Source organism: Lampetra planeri, chromosome 27 (assembly GCF_965212315.1).
Source record: "Lampetra planeri chromosome 27, kcLamPlan1.2.h2, whole genome shotgun sequence".
NCBI lineage: Eukaryota > Metazoa > Chordata > Hyperoartia > Petromyzontiformes > Petromyzontidae > Lampetra > Lampetra planeri.
In genome coordinates this window covers 298,291-318,536 of record NC_136133.1, presented here as the reverse complement: position 1 = coordinate 318,536, position 20,246 = coordinate 298,291, and the positions used below count along the sequence as shown (strand labels likewise).

General features: G+C 49.8%; 1 protein-coding gene across 4 annotated transcripts; it reads left to right on the top strand.

Annotated features, from left to right (window-relative positions):
- Positions 1-6,479: 6,479 nt before the first annotated feature.
- Positions 6,480-19,323, top strand: LOC144727940 (organic solute transporter subunit alpha-like). 4 transcript variants are annotated; one of them, XM_078607078.1, is made up of 10 exons: positions 6,480-6,603; positions 6,970-7,093; positions 7,357-7,535; positions 10,541-10,695; positions 11,324-11,397; positions 12,139-12,297; positions 13,374-13,485; positions 14,602-14,748; positions 15,304-15,409; positions 16,126-19,323. In XM_078607078.1, the coding sequence occupies exons 3-10, from the start codon at positions 7,454-7,456 to the stop codon at positions 16,299-16,301; spliced, it is 1,011 nt and encodes a 336-aa protein (XP_078463204.1). In that variant the 5' UTR covers positions 6,480-6,603; positions 6,970-7,093; positions 7,357-7,453; the 3' UTR covers positions 16,302-19,323. The 4 variants fall into 4 exon arrangements, with proteins under 4 accessions (XP_078463204.1, XP_078463207.1, XP_078463206.1 ...); XM_078607081.1 differs by having other exon boundaries at positions 6,492-6,531; XM_078607080.1 differs by lacking the exon at positions 6,480-6,603 and adding an exon at positions 6,623-6,719.
- The last annotated feature ends 923 nt before the right edge of the window (positions 19,324-20,246 follow it).

The window sequence follows — 20,246 nt, the reverse complement described above, 5'->3', positions numbered from 1 at the left end:
GCTAGGAGCATTAGGGGTCTTGTTGTCACCATCCGCCACGATAACAACGGGATTGGCGTTAGTTGGGGCGCAGACCATCGTCCGGCCGGATCAATTACCGGTTTTACAGGTGCTTAATGCGGGGGTGGAAAACATCCGTGTTCCGGCCGGTACGGTTGTGGCACATGCCACTACGGCGTTTGCGACGCACAATTGTCCGCATCGCCGGGGAGTGGTCGCTGGTGTTTCCGAGCCAAGGGGTTCGGATAATCGTTGGATCGCTACCTTATGTGACGAAAATTCTTCCCTGTCCGTGGGGCAACGTGATGCGCTGCGTAAATTGTTGCTGACGTATTCGGATGTGTTCAGCTCCGACGATTTGGATTTGGGACGCACATCGTTGCTTTCCCATCACATTGAGACGGGCGACGCTGCCCCTATTCGGTTAAATTCGCATCGGATGAGTCCAGCGGAGCGAGAACACGTTCGGGGGGCGGTGGAAGACATGTTGGCTGCGGACATTATATCGCCATCTAACAGCCCATGGGGCGCTCCTGTGGTCTTGGTTAAGAAAAAGGATGGCAACTTGCGATTTTGTGTCGATTTCCGGAAATTGAATAAGATATCGGTGGCAGATGCGTACCCCCTGCCGCGTATGGACGACTCCCTTGACGCATTGTCGGGGGCTAAGTTCTTTTCCACACTGGACCTCTCTTCGGGATTTTGGCAGCTTCCCCTTGACGAGTCCTCACGGGAGAAAACCGCATTCCGTACGCCGCAGGGGTTATTTCAATTCAACTGCCTCCCGATGGGATTGAATGCGGCCCCTGCTACATTTCAAAGATTGATGGAGCTCGTTTTGACGGGGTTGCAGTGGGAGACGTGTCTTATATATTTGGACGATATTATTGTGTTCAGCCGCACATTTGAGGAACATTTAACGCGGCTGGAGACAGTGTTCACGAAGATGCGCTCTGCCAATTTGAAATTCAAACCAAAGAAATGCCACCTACTGCAACGGTCCGTCCGTTATTTGGGGCACATTGTGAGTGCAGAGGGGGTGTCCACGGATCCGGAAAAGACGGCGTGTGTCCGGGATTGGCCGACTCCGGCCTCTGTGGGGGATGTTCGGCGGTTTTTGGGATTTGCCTCGTATTACCGAAGATTTGTGCCGGGGTTTGCGACGATTGCGAGGCCCTTGCATCTCCTTACGGGTAAAGGACGGAAATTTGTTTGGGGAGAGCCGGAAGAGGCGGCCTTTCGGAGTCTGCGTGATCTATTGGCTACGGCCCCGACATTGGATTATCCCAATTTTGATCGCCCTTTCATTCTTGATACGGACGCGAGTGACACAGGTATTGGGGCGGTATTATCACAGTCTAAAGGGGGCGTAGAGCGCGTCGTGGCATATGGTAGCCGAGTCTTGTCGCCTGCGGAAACACGCTACTGTGTCACTCGTAGAGAACTTTTGGCGGTTGTTTTTTTCCTACGGCAATTTCGACCGTACCTTTACGGTCGTTCTTTTATTGTGCGTACGGATCATGCGGCCTTGCAATATGCACTTAAAATGGACCAGCCATCGGGACAGTGGGCACGTTGGTTGGACACGCTGCAGGAATTTTCCTTCCAAATTCAACATCGGAAGGGAGTGCGCCATGCGAACGCTGACGCACTTTCCAGATTACCAGGGCGCGCCCCTTGTAAATGTGCGTCGGGGACGCATAGGTGTTCGCCGATTCTGAACCCCCCTCAGCCGCTTACGTTGGCCGTCGGGAAGTCGGATACTCCGATGGAACCGGGACCGACTGATGGGGTTTTGAATCTGCCGCGGTCTGTCTGGATTCGGGAACAGATGATGGACGAGTCGTTGTTGTCCATGCGGAAGCGGTCTATGAGGGACAATGGGAGTCCGGGTTCGGCTGTGGGGCCGCGAACCGCTCTCCGAGATGGTCTGCTTATGTGGCAAGAAAGGTTCCAGGAAAGCTGGCGTGTGGTGGTACCAACGTCCTTGCGATTTGAGTTGATTAGAACTCTCCATTGTGACACACTATTGCATTTAGGGGTGCAGAAGACCTTGTTGACGTTACAACGTCATTATTTTTGGCACGGCATGGCGACAGATGTCGTAGGGCACGTGCGCGCGTGCCCTGAATGCGCCCGGCGTAAGCCGCCTAAACATCCTTACGTGCCGCCTCTCCAGTCGATTCAGGTGTCTCGAGTCAATGAATTGGTGGCACTGGACATATTGGGACCCTTCCCACCATCGGCGAGGGGAAATAAATATTTGCTGGTAGGGGTTGAGTATCTCTCCCGCTGGCCGATGGCCTGGCCGTTGCCCGATCAGTCGGCCGCGGCCATCACCGACGCCTTTTTGTTTGGGTACATTATGGACAAGGGGGCGCCGGAGAGACTCCTCACGGACCAGGGCCGAAATTTCTCTTCTAAATTATTGGCTGAAGTGTGCGCAGGCCTTGGGACTAAGAAGATACGGACATCTCCATACCATCCGCAGACGGATGGTATGGTTGAGCGGCTGAACAGGACATTGTCTGCCATGCTTTGCCATACTGTGAGTGAACAGCAATCGGATTGGGATCTGCACATCCCCGGAGTGCTTTCGGCGTACAGGATGACGCCCCATGCGGCTACAGGGTATTCGCCGTTTTACCTTATGTATGGTCGGGAAAACGTGCCTCCGGTGGATGTGCAATTGGGTACTGGGGTGAAGGGACCTCGTAAACCACTCCCTGAATACATTCAGGACACGGTTCGCCGGGTTACGGAGGCGCGGGAAAACGCCCGCGTGGCTACGGCCAAAGCCCAGGCCCGGAACGAGCGGTATGCTCGGCGGTCTGAGGGGGAGTGCCCCTGGAAGGTGGGAGACCTGGCCTGGCTCCATTGCCCGCAGGTGCGGCCGGGGACCTCTCCTAAATTGCACAAACCTTGGCATGGTCCTGTGCGCCTCATTGAGGTTCCCAATCCACAGTCGGCGCGCGTTCAGTTTGGTTCTCGCCGTTGGTTTGTTCATACGTCGCGGTTGAAACCATATGTTGCTCCCCTACGTGATGCGTCATCTCCCAATGTTGCCTTGCCGGGGTCTGTTGCTGCTGACTCTGACTCTTCCCCGCCTGCGTCCATTGATCTTGCTAGAGCGCCTGTCGTACCTGTTCCAGACAGGCCGACCGTGACACCGCGGGGGAGGAGTGGGCCTGTTCGGAGGGCGCCTGCCAGGGCTGCGGTACCTTCAAGCCCGGCGACCCTTCCGACCCCGCTGCAGGCGCATTCGCGGAATACGACCAAGACTGATTCGTCAGGGACACGAGATGTCGGTGGACTTCCAATCGCAGCAGGGGAATTACCCCCTGTCATTTCTCGTGTTCCATCGCGTCCCCGTTCTACAAGTGGGCCGCCGACCGTCCGGGACGGGCCGGCGACCCGCACTCGTTCCAAATCGCTTACGTTTCGTTGATTGTATGTTGTTGTTGTTCTTGTTCTTGCCGTCGTATTTATCGCATGCTTTCGTACGTTCGTCGATGTTACTTGTGTGTTGTTCTTGTTGTTATATTGCATGCTTAGTGTCCTTTAAGGGGGAAGGTCGGTTCACCGCATTACGCTTTGGTGTTGTTCAGCTGAGGTCGGCTGGGTTTTTTCTATGGGGGAGGGTGGTGTAATGCGGGCGAAAGCGACCTTCCGGATGTGACGTCACGAGGAGGCGGAGCCAGGTGACGTGGGTGAAAGGTAGGGGGTCCTTAAGCGGGTAAACCGGAAGGAGAAGGCAGTCGGGGTGTGAATGGAAAGGTGTGGGGCCACGCGGGCGTACGAGCCGAGGGGGCACCGTCAGAAGCGGGAGCCAACCCTGGGAACAGTAGGGAGCTACTGGGAGGTGTAAAGCTGCAGATAGAGATAGGCAGTAAGGCTGTGTGTGAGGGGCAGCGGAGTGGCTGCCAAGAGTCGCAGGAGCGACGAGAAGGCGAGACAGCACGAGGCTGTCAGAGCTGCAGCAGGAACAGCCAAGGGAGCTGTGTGAGAGTACAGCAGCGGAGCTGCTGTGGGGCTGCAAGAGCGACAAGAACAGCAGCGGGGCTGCTGATGTGGACTGGAGTGACATCGGAACCAGCACAGAGAGAATAAGAGAGACAGCCGTGTGGGAACGCAGTACGGACCGAATAAAGGACACTGAGCCAGAGATCGTGGTCAAGTCTTTTATTACACATCTTTAGAGCTACTGCTGTTCGAAGTTAAACCCTCTGAAACTGTAAAATATCGACATGTTTTACACAGTTTACCACAAACACAGGCACTGATGTCTCTCACATTATACAATTTGAATTCCTGACCCCAGAATTTGTACTAATGCATACATTGATTTTCGTTTTCTAAAATATTCATCCTTATATTGTCACTTTATTGACATGCGTATTCATGTTAAAATACATTTTCCATGTAAAGAGTATAACAATAATGCTAAAGTTCAAACCTACCGATTTTTATGTTATGTATCATACGTTTGAAACAATTTAAGAAACACAATATTGTTTTAATTGCAACGTTATTGCAAATTTGACGAAACATATTTCGAATAGTTATTTTTTTCGCAAGTTGTTACAAATTTCACTCCAAAACGAAAGTTCCAAAATATTTGAAATGACAATACTTGGATTTCTGACTCCTCGAATTAGTTCCATCAGATACTTTATTCAACTACCTGCAGTGAAATTGAATATTGCTGTTTCTGTTATTGCTTAGAGCCCAGGCTTATAGAGCATTTGAAATATTTTGTTACCATGGTAACTATGCCGTTTAAACGTAAAAGTGCCATTGGTAAGGGGGGGTGGCCGGTGGTCGAAACGAACGACGGAATCGCAGCCAAAGGAGGGAAACGGCTGTGTGTGCAGAAGCTATAGATTGCCGAGAGGGCCTTCGCCCGGCACTGGATAGATTATGGCTGCTGACGCTTAAATCGGCCTGTGCGGCACACGTTCCACTAACTCAAAATCACTGAGCCCAGCCAACGACTGAGTCGTTGGCGCAGTCACCGGGAATGTAATCGCAGTGAACGTGAGAGCCGAGCGTTGTCTGAAGCGGAGCCATTGGTGCCAAGGGTGAACGTTCAAGGGTGGCCAATGCATCAACTCGGCTCCTTAAACTGGGGGGGGGGGCATAAACAGAGAAAAGACCCTACCTTGAATGACACCAACGTCATTGAGATGCCATGCGCTAACAAGTCGCGTGGGGGTATCATTTTCCTTACTGAGGTACATCCTTCTTATGCAGTATCTTTACTTTCACTCCTATTACCTTACATTGCTTGAGAGTTTAATTAATTGGATTATGCACATGCTAGCTTATGCACATGCTAGTTTCAGTGAGCTCACTATGAACATATCCACCCATAATGCAGTGTGTACAAACATTTTATGTTACTTTTAATTAAAAAATGTATATTTAGTCGGAGTACTGTTCGATAAGTATTGATGGGTTTGTCTTTTAATCAATAGTTACAAATAGGTAACTATTCATGTGCCTGTTAAAAAAAACTGTTCAGGATTTTTTTGGATGAATTTAAATCCCAACTGTGGTTTTTGTTTCCACTAAAGTCTACGGTGGCATTCACGAATGTGTTTGGTGGGTCACACATTAGCACCAAACCTAAGCTCTAAACCAACAATTAACGAACAGAGATGATAAACAGGGCTGACCCGATAACTCACCAATGCCATGCCTGTGTCTGATCTCCTCTCATTGGCACGTCGATGTCCGGTGGCAGTTCCGAAGGATATAAATATATAGACACGTGGCAATGATGTTTGCAGTGACGGATATAATACCGTGAGTTTGCAGGTCTTCGGTGCGAAGCTTCACGCGGCCCGGGCCGTGGTGAAATGAAGTCGCGGTTCGCGTTCGCCGCCAGCGTGCCGTGTTGTGTGTTCACCCCACACCTCTACTGTAGGAAGTTCACCATCGGGGCAATTGGTTGAGGTTAATTGTTTTTACTGATTGAACAAGTGTCGGCTTAAAACTATTTTTAAAAAGCTTTTAGACACTGTTTTAATCGCATCATCGGTGAACTTGCTACTCGTTGCTAGCGATGCACATGGTTTTTGTTCACATTAACTCGACACCTCCGATTAACACGGTAGGCGACGCACGGTGCGAAAGAAGTTAAACATCCATCCATACAACACTTTGGTCACAAACACTGCCTTAAAAATAAAAAGGAGAGTTTATCCAGTCATGGGCGACTGGAGGTGGGTGGGGGAGGGGAAGGAGTCCCAGAACGAGTTCAGATATTTTTCGCCATTGATACGAGACTTGCGTTAACCACTTGCGCCACCGCTCCTACACTCCAGTAACACACACACACATATTAAGTACACATAACTCTTAATTCCCACACATGTGGCTGTTATGGGCTGCTTCTGCCGTATAATGTCTTTACGACGCCTCTCGTGGTTTCTACTTATTTATTTTTCTTCTTTATGGCCGGGGGCTGTTAAAGGCTCGGCTTGGCCGGGTCCCTTTACAAGTCGGAGGGCAGCAACGGACGTGCCGGTGAGAGGTCGAGCGCGCCGAGCGAGGCTTAGGATTGGTGGCGGCACCCATCGCGGCTTTAAAGATCCCACGGTAATCATCTCGAGCCTTTCTCGACTAAAGCCACTATCATACAGACTCCCCCTGTGCATCATCAACATTGTCATTATTTACAATCATCACAATCATTATTAGGTCATTGCTCATCGGTACTGTTATATTTCGTGATTGATAACATATTTTAACGCGTTTGTGTGAGTATACAGCAGCTAGATTATAGCTTTCAGAATTGTTCTATGTTTTATTTATGTAGAGTTATGATTGTAGTTTAAATGTACCGTGCCTCATTAACATCGTTCACTTGTGTGTCAATTAGTTAATTCAGTTGGTAAACAAAGTGTGTTAATAGGGACTACACAAATAACGTTTTGATGGGATGTTGTGTTTGTTGTTTGCAAGCACACTGGGCTCTGAGCCTGGCACCTGAGTTGGATTCCCAGCCACGTCGATAACATCCGCTGCGAGTGATTATCTAAACTCGGCCTAACTCACTCCCTTCAACCAACCAACCCGCGCTGACCAGGTGAAGTATGCTCTTTTTATTTTGTTGAGCGCAGACGAATTAAGTGGGTCGGATTAACGAATTGAATTGTTAACTTCATTGTACGGCCATCTGTGCCAACATTCTTGAGTAAAACATTTATAATGCGGATTGGGTGGTACATTGAGTGCAGTGTGTGCGCGCGTGTGCTTTGGATCAGAGTGCTGTGTGTGGCCCTTTTCGTCATCGACGTGCTTTGTAATCAGCTGCTGCGTCCCATGTCGCCCTGTGCCGGCTGGCGACAGGCGGCCGCTGGCTCGAGTGCTCACGGGAAGAGCCGCGCGCTGTCGCCGCGGGAGCCCGAGACGTCGGCGATAGCAGCAGCAGCAGCAGCGCCTCGACATGGACGAGCAGCTGCTCGCGCAGCTCAACATCTCCACGTCATGTGTTCACGAGCCGCCCACCACGGGAGAGCTTGTCCGAGGTGAGCCTCCCCAAGCACGCGTCACGTACGGACGTTGAACCTCTTTCGCTCCGTCGGTAGCCCACCGTGCGTATCGGAGGTCACGCACAGACTTGCAGCCCCCGCGTCCACGCCACCGCTGAAGGAGGAGGAGGAGGGCATGCACGCGCGCCGTGCGTGTCGCTGGAGTTTGTTTTCACCGTAATCGATCACGCTCGTTCAGCGCGGGTTAGTGAAGGCATGGAGCGTAGCACACCGGTGGATTCTACTGCACTGCCCCCCTGCTGACGACGTAGACCCCCCCCAGCCATTCCGTAGAAGCGGCAGCAGCAGCAGCAGCCTACACAACACGTGTGGTCGCCCATCCAAGCGCTGCAGGATTAGCCCTCGAGACGTGACGCGTGGTTTAGCCAGAAGGCCTTCAAGCGCAACGATCCCCGTTTGTCACCATGCGGACAAGTAGGGGACCGTGGTTTCTCGGGCTGTAGTACTACCATACGTGTTGATTGGCACGAAGTCCCACGTTTCGTTCCACATGCTCGGAAGCCAAAACAAGTTCTGCGAAAGAAATCTCTTGCACCGCCGTTGTTGGCCACACGGCGGTCACAATCGACGCTTTGTGAGATTTGAGAATGGATTCTTGGTCTCGTGACAAAATGTCGATTGTCCGTCGGGAATAATGTCACGGGGCGAAAAAAGTGAATGTGTTAAAACATTCCATAATCATGAGCCAATTCACAAAAAACGATGCGCATCGACTGTTTCATCCAAGCTTGATTAATCTGGTCCCATACACTGAAATAGAATATAAATTAAACGTTACTGTACTCGGGTAAACACGTACACATTCATATATACGGATACGTTGGCTTTGCAACGCGCACACAATACACAATTCTCACCGCTGCATCTTTGCAAAGAGAAGTCCAACTTACAGTGTACCTAATGATAAAGCCTCTCCGGACTTTGAGCAGAAAGGCCGTCTACCTCGTATTTGTCTTACAGCCACCTGCACCCTCGCCTCAACGTCTCCATAAATTACATCCCATGCCCGTGGTGCATCCCCCGCAAAGACGCAGATCCTCCCTGCAGGCGCTACAGATTGTGTAGGAAAGTGCTGTTAGCGAGGACCTATACAGCACACAAGGCCCTTGTGTGCTGTATAGGTCCTCCTTGTGACAAGGGCAGCCAGCACCACGCCCGATCTCCGTTGTCTCCTCAGTGGCATTGTTTACACACTGCACTGGGGTATTCATTTGAGGCTGAGTCGACCTAGGGGAGGCCCAGGACCGGCTCAGATAACTGTCAGCGCATCGTACTAACTGCTACAATACCGCTACCCACAGTGCCTTAACCAAACACACACTGATATTGTCATGGATGAACTTTTATCGCAACTATGCACTAGTAGAATGTAACTAATCTGTACCGCATTAGGGGCCGTCCATAAATGACGTCACGCACCTAGGGGGGGGGGGGATCAGACATTTGTGACTATGTGTGACGAGGGGGGGGGTTGAGAAATGTGGTCACAAAAGAAAAGTGTGTGGGAAATAAATAGCCATTTTCTATTCTTTTGAGGCATAAGCAATTAGAAAATAACACTTACTACCTAGGAACAAAAATCGTGTTACATTCATAATGATAATTAGAAGGATGATTATAATCAACCTTCTATTTATCATTATGAATTAAACACAATATCCAACTGTTGATTTGGCTGTGTTACGTAGCATGGCTTGACTAGTTATATGTGGATACTTTTACCGATCCCATAGAGGACATGTTGTGACGTTAATGAGGTTGACGTTGACCCAAGCGAAGAGATTAACGTGTTATATTAGCCGGGGAGCCCTGCGACTTTACCAGCTGAGCTATGGGAGGCTGAACATGCATGGCATTGTAATGATTAACTTGGTCCCCGTGCCGTTCACCCAGCCAGCTCCCCCACCACATCCTGCAGTGTGTGATCTCAAGAGCACGAGTGAACTTTAAACGGAATGCTGAAAATATGACTCATCCTTCGGAAATCAGCATCTCCATTAGTAGTCAGTTATCCGATGTTGTTGTTTTCTTGCCTTGCAAACGCGTATTTCACGTCGTGGATTAAACGTGCTCCTCGTCACAAGGTCACCCGAAACGCAACCGCATCTCGTCAGATCTCGGAAGTTATGCAGGGCTGAGCTTGGCTAGCGCTCTGATGAGTGACCACAATTAAACCAGAGGTGGTATGACGTTAAACCAGAGGTGGTATGACATGAAATTAGAGGTGGTATGACATGAAACACATTTGGAGGTCACTACTGGACAGGTTGGTGGGGTTCTTTGCAAGGGCCCCCAGTGAAGAGAAGCTGCCAAAGATATGACGCATGTCGAAAGTCATCGTCCTTTCGAAACGGGGCAGAGATCTAACCCTTGCTGCAAGCTACCGGCCAATATCGCTGGCTCTTCGTTTTGCTTCAAAGGCTTGGAACGTCTGATCCTCCGGTGTACATCACCACAAATAGAACACATCCTGAGTGTCCACCAGACTGGGTTCCCACGAGGCCGCAGCATGCATGATCAAGTGCTGGCACTAAGTTCATCGAGGTCGGTTATCACGAGAACCTGAAGACAGGGTTATAGTTCTTTCTCGATCTAGCAGCAGCCTACGACGCAGTCGGGCATACCGACCTCCTATTGGAGATGTCTGCCGATAGGTGGTTCATGTCACCGAACTCCTTCTTCGTGACAGGAGGCTCAGACGAGGCCCTGCTCAAGAGGGTTCCAAACCGGCCAAGGCCTCCTGTGTGCAGCAACCCTGCACAGTTGAGGCTTACACGACCACTCGACCTGCGGTTGTGGTGTAAGACAGATGGTCGCGCCGTGCGTTGTTGAAGACTGCGTACGCTAATGAAGCTTTAGAGGCGGTCTGAGGACAACACCGCATTCTGCAAATGATGATAAATAAAATGTTTATGGACCCCCATAATAGTTATTCTTGTTACTCTTCTCTGGTTCCCTCACTTGTGTGCGCGTGCATGCAGACATGGACGCGCTCAACTGGGCGATGATCGTCATCTTCACCATCATGACCACCATCATCACAGTCGTCTACGCTGAGGAGGTGCTCTACATCTCCAACAAGGTGCCCTGCCCGCGCAGACGCAAGACGCTGATCTGGGTCAACGGAGCCCCGCCGGTACAGTGATGTCACATTTGAGAGAACATTAAAACAACAACACGCAAGACACGGTAGAGTCGCCATCTCTGAGGTTACGACAACAACAACAATAACAAAACGAGACACATAAAGGAAAGGGAATATCTCACAATGCCGAATGAGATGAGAGATACACGTGAATACTTTGTTCTTAGTGGTGTAATATTGCACGACTGACAAATAACCAGGATTCTTAGTGTCCCTGGACGACTGATAACGATCCTCCCCGGGCAGCTACCAAAGAAGACAATCCTGGGAATAAATAAAAACAGAACAGATGGCAACCCAACCTACACAGCAACCCTCCTACACAACAACCCCACCCACACAGCAACCCCACCCACACAACAACCCCACCCACACAACAACCCCACCCACACAACAACCCCAACCACACAGCAACGCTACCCAGACAACAACGCTACCCACACAGCAAACAACTCAGCATTCTTTGTATTGAGCCTGAAAGGGGATAGCCTAAAGATAATAGTAACTGTTATCATTCATAAATAGAGGACTCAAATTACTCAATTTAAGATTATTTTTTCTGGAGGACCCTGTCCTAAAATGTTCAGGTTTTAACCTCATCCGTGGATGCGTGGCACAGGTGGTGGCGCTCACCTCGTGCATCGGGCTCTGGGTCCCACGCTCGGCCATGTTCACCGACTTCGCCTCCTCAATGTGAGGCTGCGTCCCCCGCACCCCCCCACGCTCCCCATCCGCCTTCCCCCCCGCTTAATGCATCTGGCCTGAGGTGGGATGAGAGGGGTAGAGACCCAAATCACAACAGATTCACACCCGGCATCATTCCACACGCGGCACCATTCCACGTTCAGCAATACTGATTAGTAGAGCAAGATGCAAAAAAAGCTAGGCCAATGAAATGTCTTGAAAGGTACCGAATTCAAATATGGAAACAACAAACATCTGAAATCTGGCAAAGTTTTAAATGAATTAAGAGCCATCCGTCATTGGTTAAGCAGCCTCCCCACACCGTATCAGAGTGGCTCAGGCAGGCATCGGGCTTTTTATTTCGTCACTTGCTCTCTTTTTGGCACTTGTATTGGTTTTGTTGTAACTTGCTGAACCGTCTCTACTGGACATTTTTGAAAAAGAACTTCACAGCTCATCGGATTCCTCCAATCTAAATAAACATTCTGATTCTAATTAAAGTATTCTGATTCTACAGGGGCTGGGAAGGGGCGGTGATAATTGGATAGAGAGCCCCATTTCATTCTTTGCACCAGGACCTGATGCCAACCACAGTGGGTACTTCACCGGTATCATATTAAGAGTGATGGACACGCAATAAAGCGTAAAACGAGTGGATGGAACGACCCTAAGCTCGGTTTGCGCAACTAACTCTGCCTTGTCTTCCCTATGCCCCCATTCCCCATGGGTCGTACCACTCCCGTGGATCAGATATTTCGCCGTGTGCATTCACCAGTTCATGATTATGATCATCGCTGAGTACGGAGGTGAGGAGGCAATGATTACTCGCTTCAAGGGCATCCCAATAAAGACAAGCACCGGGCCCTGCTGCTGCTGCTGCCTGTGCCTGCCCAACACCACCATGTCCCGGTTAGACTCTAAGATTTGTTTTATTTTTGTTTGTCTTTTTTCCACACTGTTTTCCCGATTATGCAATCGGAGTCACGGTATGAGTCACAGTAGCCACTCGGACGTCTCCAAGAGCAGTGCAAACTTTCCACATTAGAGAATGGCCCGATGATGTGGATATTATAGAGATATTTCTGAAAACCATTTTAAGAAATCTCTGGCCGGTACAGGATTGGGACAGCACTTTTCCATGCACTGTGGCACTGACAGAAAGGTCCATCACGTGGCAGTCAAAACAATATGTAAACATTCTCAAGAGTTGGAAAATTAGCCAAATGTAAGTGCACAAATCATTTAAAAGTGAGGGCTTTTTTGTGCAGTCATTGGTGATGGGACTGAGCCCATTAACTCTCTCGACTGCAGAACACGGATTTAGCACAGGCAGCTGCCTACATTCAAACCCAGGATCTCAGCGGTGCCAGCTCAGCGTTCCGACGTCTGAACCACGCAGTGCCCATTCCATTTTCAGATTTAGGCTTTACCGGTTCTCGGGCTAGGATCCTGGACTGGAGGTAGGAACACCCCAGAGATTAGCTACCATGGACAGGGCCGTCCATCGGGGGTTGTGGGGCCTGGGGCCAAATCCCACCGTGTGAGCCCCCGACGCCTTCAAACTAACTTGGTAGTATCACATCTGACACCGTGACGTTGAAGCGCGAGGCCCCCCAAAGCACGGGGCCTGGGGAGGTCGCCCCGAATCGCCGTACCCTCGGGACAGCTCTGACCATGGACATCGAGCCAGTACCTCCTCTTACTAGGGCTACCCTTATATTCAAGAGTCCAATCTCGTTTTTCACCCTCTTGTTTGTTTTGTTCCTCTCTCTTCTGTCTGGTTTGTGCATTTGTGTTTGCTTCGTGAAACATGACCATATCAGTTCACAAATTATTTGCAGATATCACACGCCACTGATGTTAACCGTAGTCAGATGTTGAAGTGCTTGTCAACACTTTTTATTCCATGGCATTCGCTTTCGAGCAGCTTTGACTTTATGTTAATTATTTAATTAAATACGCTATGTCCCCACCAATTCACACAGGCGGACATTGAGGATTCTCAAGATGGGGACGTTCCAAGTGGCATTTTTGAGGCCAGTCCTTCTCTTTCTGGGTGCTGTGCTGTGGACGAACGGGAACTTCATGCCGGGCGTGGTGAGTGGCGCTCGCAAGTGATTTTGATGAGCCTTTCTTGCAATGGCCCTCCATCTTCATTCAGAACTAGAAGTTGTTTTAATTGCATCAATTAATTCGTTAATTACAATAATGCAAGTCCTCTACCACAAAATGGACAAAGGTAAATGTGCAGCCCCTGTAACTGCTATGCTCACGCCACTGCTGGCAGAAGGTGCCATGTGCCAGAGTTTGCTCCAGAGAGCTCCTCTGGAGAGAATTTTGGCCTCCTCTTCCGTGCTAAGTCAGATGTCTTTATTATTGTTATTAGGGTTCCGGGCCTAGCTTCTTAGAGTCCGGTCAGGGCAACTCGACCACACTGTTGCTGACCGCATGTTGCAGAGTGAGTTAATGTGGTGCAATGTTGGCGCAGGGCATGGGGGGGGGGAGGTTAGCTGCTACACCACCGACCCTGGCAGGCACAGAACCTGTTGAGCCCCCCCTTCCCCCCCCCCCCACCACCGTGTGACTTGTCGCACCAGTTTAACTTCTGCAGTGTGATCGACTGCAGAAGCTCCTCCTTGGGGATGCCACAATCGAACGGCGGACAGCTGGCGCAGCTGTGAGGACGATGACCGCTGCGCGATTTCGCTGTTCTCATGAATGCCCCTTTGACTGGCGGTGTGGTCATGGATGATTAACAAAACCTTTGGACCGGGGTCGTTCAAGAGTTTGATTCACAGCAGGACAATGACCCTGTTTTGTGCCAATAAATATATTCTTGTTTCAGGAGGGGCCACTCCTGCATGCCAGTCACTCTTTTGACAGCCATATTCTGATGTCTCAGAGCTGGAATCTAACAAAATTAAGTGCTCAACCAAATGTATTGGGCTCGAAACTCGCCTCTCAATCGATCTATCGACTATAATAGTGGACTGATCTCCACTGCCACACTGCCACCTTCTGGCCAGCTCTCAGCTGCCAGGAAAGCCATGCTGGTGTCTGAACACTTTATCCGGAGGGTCCTAATTATATTGGAATATTGAGACCAAACCCAGCTACATTTCATGTTTTTTTCGAGAGGACCCACAGCAGACCAATGGGAGAACGAACAAACTCCACACAGCCAATTGCCCGTGGTCTGTTTCCCATTCACAGATGACGGTGGACAACGGATATCTCTGGATCACCATCGTCTCTGGCACCGCCACTGTGTTATCGCTCTATCCCATCGGCATCCTCTTCAACCACGCCCGCTTCAACCTGGCCAACCAAAAGATCATCCCCAAGTTCGTCCTCAACCAGGTGATGGAAGGAGCGACAGTGGCGCCCTCGCCCAACCCTCAGCGCTATCAATGTCGCCGTCCGTGACCATTGCCAGTGCCAGCAACAGCGATCGTAAAGGCTGCCATATATTACAATGAAGCCCTCATCGAACGCGGTAGCTGTGTTTCTGGATAGTGCCCCGTTTTGAACGAAATGAGCTTTCAGCAAAACAGAACAAAGATCCCGTCAGGCCAGCAGAGCAGTCTCTAGGGTACGGTGAATCGGGGTGACTGCCCCGAGCCCCACGCTTTGGGGGGCCCCGTACTTCGACAGGTGTTTAGTTGCAAAGCGTCGGGGAGCCCACACAATGGGATTTGCTCCAGGCCCCACACCCTCAATATGGAGGCCCTGCCAGTGAGTACCGATGTCTATAATTTAAGCTGCTGGAGGCCATGATGCTGGTCATTGTTGGCAGTGTGTGTGATTCTCCACCCAACCGTCTGGACTGCTTTGCCGACCCTGACTTAACTCCCTGTCTGCTGCCCACCCCCTCCATTCTCTCTCCCCCCCCTCTGATCGTCCCGACCAACACAGAGCGTCCTGATCCTGTGCCAGCTCCAAGGCTCGATCTTCACCACGTGTGCCAACATGGGCTCCCTGACCTGTGTGCCGCCATTTTCCGCCAGGGCCCGCGCTTCGTGTGAGTGTCACTCCGCGCGTCCCACGCACCGCATCACTCTCACCTCGTCCCGCACGCAGACCAACACACAGTCGCCCCTTGCGCAAAAAGCGAGCACCGATTCAGGGGCTGGAATGGCACACGGGGGTGGCATGACACCAGCACTACGCCAGGCGACCTTTGTCATCTCCAATGCTGTTGGTGACAAACCTCACCAAATACTCCTTTCAGGCTGATTCAACCTAGAGCGGGGGAGGGCAACTCCGCTTCAGACATTCACCACTGATGTCAGCCGTCGGTCACGGCAAATGAAACTGGGATAGCCAGTTCATAGTGCAGTGCCAGGGGCACGGGAACCTTTACCTTTACTTCATAGAGATACATTACCATTGGCGGGCCATACATTAACACGTACTTTAACAGATATTAACATACCCATTAACACACAGCTCATGCACTGCTGTCACTGCAAGAGCCCCTTGCAGTAATAGCAGGGACTGAGTGCACTAAAATTAGGTCGAAATTTTCCCACTTCATTACCCTATTAGTGCGGCTAAGATGCTTGCGGGCCGTTTTGTGGTGGTGGGCCTCCTGTGTTGTGGACCGTATCCGGCCTGTGGGTCTTAGGTCCCACTACCTATTCAACCACCACCTTCACAACCACCTCCACAACCACCACCACCACCCAGAGCTTTCTCCCTGTGCGACCGTGCGACCCATAACACGTGGCCTTACAGACATGCACCAGCAGCTGCTGGTGGTGGAGATGTTCGTGGTGGGGCTGCTGGCTCGTTGCTACTACCGCAAGCGCTACGGAACCGAGCTGGTGGACGGTCCTGAGATTGAACTCCTCAAGGCAACGACGGAGACCAACGGGGCCACGGGAGAGGCTACCGCCATCCAGAGGACATAACGACGAGCGAGAGACGACGGTGGTGGCAGAGATGATGTCACAGTCAAGATGTGGACAATGGAGTCCTTTTTCCATATCGAGCTCATGTTTAGTTGGTGACATGTAACTAACTGAACAACCGTCACTGGTAACTGATGCTCACGTTTTTCATCCCTTCACTTCGTAATGTAAATGTACAGCCGTTTTGTCTACCCACTGCTGGATGATGACCGCCCCCACGACTTTGGGGGGTGTTATTTGACCATACTTCGCCATGCCGGTCAGTGCGGGTTGATGATGTGCTTGTACGGCAGTTGAGCCCGCTGCTTTGTCCTCCTGCTGACTTCTTTCACTTTCCCTTCTCGCCCAAATACTTTTGTAATATTCTCCCGAGCGCGATCCGCGTCGAGCTGTAACATGGAAGAACTTTACCCGAGAGCTCGCCACGAGCAGCGCGCCACCCTACAATCAAAGCATGATTTTTTTTGTAACATCTCATAGCCGGGATTATTTATTCATTATTTACGTCTTTTTATTAGGACCCAGCACGTGGCTTCGGAGCGCCGTACAGAGAAAAAAAAACATCTTTATTGAATCTAACATATCATAGGATGTAAGTAGGGTTTTAGTTTCTTTATAAATGGAGAATCTCAGCAGTCATATGCAGTTCTTTAGGCAGAGCATTCCAAATATGGGGGCAAAGAACCAAACATTCTGGCGCTCCGAAGAGTTTTTGCCAAGTAAAAAGCAAATTGAATGTGGTGGATCTTTCATCCACTCGTTGACCGCGGGGATTCTCCATTCATAAAGAAACTAAAGAGCTACTCACGTCCTATGATATGTTAGATCAACTAGAGATGTTTTTTTTCTCTGTACAGCGCTCCGAAAGAAGCCACGTGCTGGGTCCTAATAAAAACAGAAATAATAAATTAATTACGCCGGCTATGAGACATTACAAGAAGAAAATTATCCTTTGATTGACGTGGACGATTATTACCATTGAAGCAATGACTTCTGACGTAGCCCTGTGACGTCTTCTTTAGAAAGTTTACAGCGATTTGTAAATCTTCGTGTTTGGCATGCCACGGCGTTTTTTCCTTTAAGCTTGCTCAATGTTTCGTTGGATTCTTGTGGGTATCCAAGCGCCACCGTTTCGCAAGATGTCGAACATCAAACGAAGAGGTTTACAAGCGTTTATAGCAAGGGCGTGGACAGTTTTACTCAACCGAGGTACGAATAACACACGAGTGCAATTTGGTTGGGTCACTCATTAACGCACGCCTGAACAGTTTGGAATAATTACGTGAAATTAACCTGCGTGTCGACCGAGTGTAAAGAGGCTATTGAAGTGACTGAGAGAAGTGGCTAAGAGCGCTAACATTTGAAACACAGTGTTGTTGCCATAGGATTATAATATTCACCAACAGTGCCCGATTAGCGCGGCTAAGATGCTTGCAGTGACAGGGGTAAATACCACTGGTCGCTTCAAAGTGGCGGACTTCGTGTATTCATGGGCCGTGTGAAACGAAGTGGCGGGTCATCTCTGGCCCACGGACCGTAGGTTCCCACCACACCTGGTCGACCGGGGCTGGCCGTGACTGGATAGAGGTGGGGATGGGTAGAGGAGCCGGGAGTGGAGAGGCGGAGCCAGGATTTTCAGGTAGAGGGGGGCAACCGCTCCAGCAATGAAGTAATGACTTGTCCCCGGGCGCTTCTGCAGCCATCAATCGAAGGTCGAATTCGAACCATCTGTGATCGTCATTGCGCTCGCTGAAGGTGAATGCCTTCAGGGAAGTCGTGTACTCTATACGCAACTGCGCACAATTCTGAGTCACTTATAACTGCTTTGTTGTTACGTATTGCCAATTATGGACTCAGACTATTGTCCTATCATCTCATAGAGTCCCTGGCACGTAATAATATGCTACACGGTGGGAGTGGGGGTCGCAAAATGCCGATTTATTACTAATAAACCCCAATGATCCGATCGAAATTAAGGGTTTCGATCGGATCATTGGGGGGGGCACGTGCCACCCCCCCACCCCCCCCACTGGCTCCGCCACTGCGGGAGTGTACGCGGAGTTTTAAGGCCCGGGAGACGGGGATCATTGTGATGGACGTGAAGCTTAGCGTTAGTCAAGGAGCAATTCTTCACCCCCGAATAATTCCATGAATTGTCACGATTTGGGGTCATCAATTGATTGATCAGAGTGAATATATTTACTGTGCACACCATTCTTATAACGCAATGTTGCATCTATAAATGCGATGTGTGTTTACAAACGGGCATCATCTGTCAGTACAGGGTGATAGTTCCGATATCTGACGGGGTTTCTAGACAACCGACTTGTCTTTGTCGAGACAATATACATATCGTATATATATAAAAGCTTCCATGAGAGTAAAATACATTTTACTTCGAAGATATATTTTTGAGGCAAGATCGAACTTTCCTGGTACGCCAGCTTGTGCAGCAGCCAAGGCGTGACGACGCTTCGGTTCGTCTATTTACATCGATTATCGGAGCTCTCGCTACACCAACGAGGTCCCTGCCATCTTCGGATCGCCGCCTTCGTACTTCGAGGTCAAGGCCCATCTCCTGTCGGGGTGATCGGCTATTGCGAGTGCACTTCCCAAGATTTGTACCGCTTTGCCTTTGCTAATTAAGGCAGTCAGAATCGTTAGATATATTTATGTCGGTCTTGAATACTCATCTCTTTAAACTGGCCTCTATCCTATAGTTTCTGGCCCTTTACCCTGCAGATTCTGCTTATTTCCTTATTTCTATAAATGGTGGCGCATTGGGATCTACGGATGAAATGCGCCTTGCAAATGTAAATTATTATTTGTGTGCATACGAATTGGTGTTGGTCTTTAGACTATTGGAGTGAACAAAGCTTGGGAAGTAGCCAGTAAAAAACAGGAAAAGAATGATCGATTCCTGGGTCGATTCATCACCTCGAATCAGGAATCTTTATGCCTCGATCATGGAAGTGTAACTTGCGATATTAAAACGTTTAGTGTAGTAAATTTAATTGTCTTATCTGTTGCCTGCGTTTGCATCGCTTGTGTTGACTGTTTTTTTTAATGCCTAGATTTATAATTAACATAGCTCAGCCAATTTCACAACTGTGTTAATGAAAATACAATTACCACGCGGCCATTAAAGCTATCGAATTTCTGGGAGGATCAATGAGGACACGTGGTGAGCTGTCTGCTCCTCCCTCCATCAGCCCTACCCACTTTTTGCATAGCCACGCCCACACGTTCGCTAGCACCGCCCACAGAGCGAGCGGATTGGCCCTGCCTACTCCACTTCCAACCCTGGCCACTACCCGAATATCCCCGCCCACTACCGGGGTAGCCCCGCCCCTTTCTATCATAAGTGCCGAGCATGAAGTCGAAAAATGTGAATAAAAATCGATTCTCACTCATGTTTCGTGGGGAAGAGGGGGACAACATTTATGAAACCGGGAAAGTTCCGGCCAAGCGAGCAAGTGTTGTCTAGAACTTTACGGTTGTGAAGGCTGAGAGACCGTATCCTCAAATGAATCCTCTAACCATGGATCGATTTATGGGTTCATATTTTTTCAACGAGCATAGACCACACAAATTCCAATAATCCTCGCAGCAGATTTTGGCTCGCAAAGATTGTCACTGCATCGCGTGCTTTCAGATGCGCTTCTGCGGCCGTCTGGAACGCGATTTCTTCCGATATTAGGAAGCCGCTGGAGCTATGTACTTTAAATCATCGAGATTGAGAACAGTTTTTTTTTTGAACTGCTGTTTGTGTTTCGTTTGCAGCCCTTCCCCTGCTCCTCTGATGAGCATGGTTGGCTATGTACGGTGCGAAAGAAGTTCAAAATACATACCTATCAATTCCTCAGGTTTACGATTCCAACTAAGAATTCCAACTCATATATGTTGTGTAAAGGGGGAGCAGTGGCGCAGTTGTTAGCCCATTAC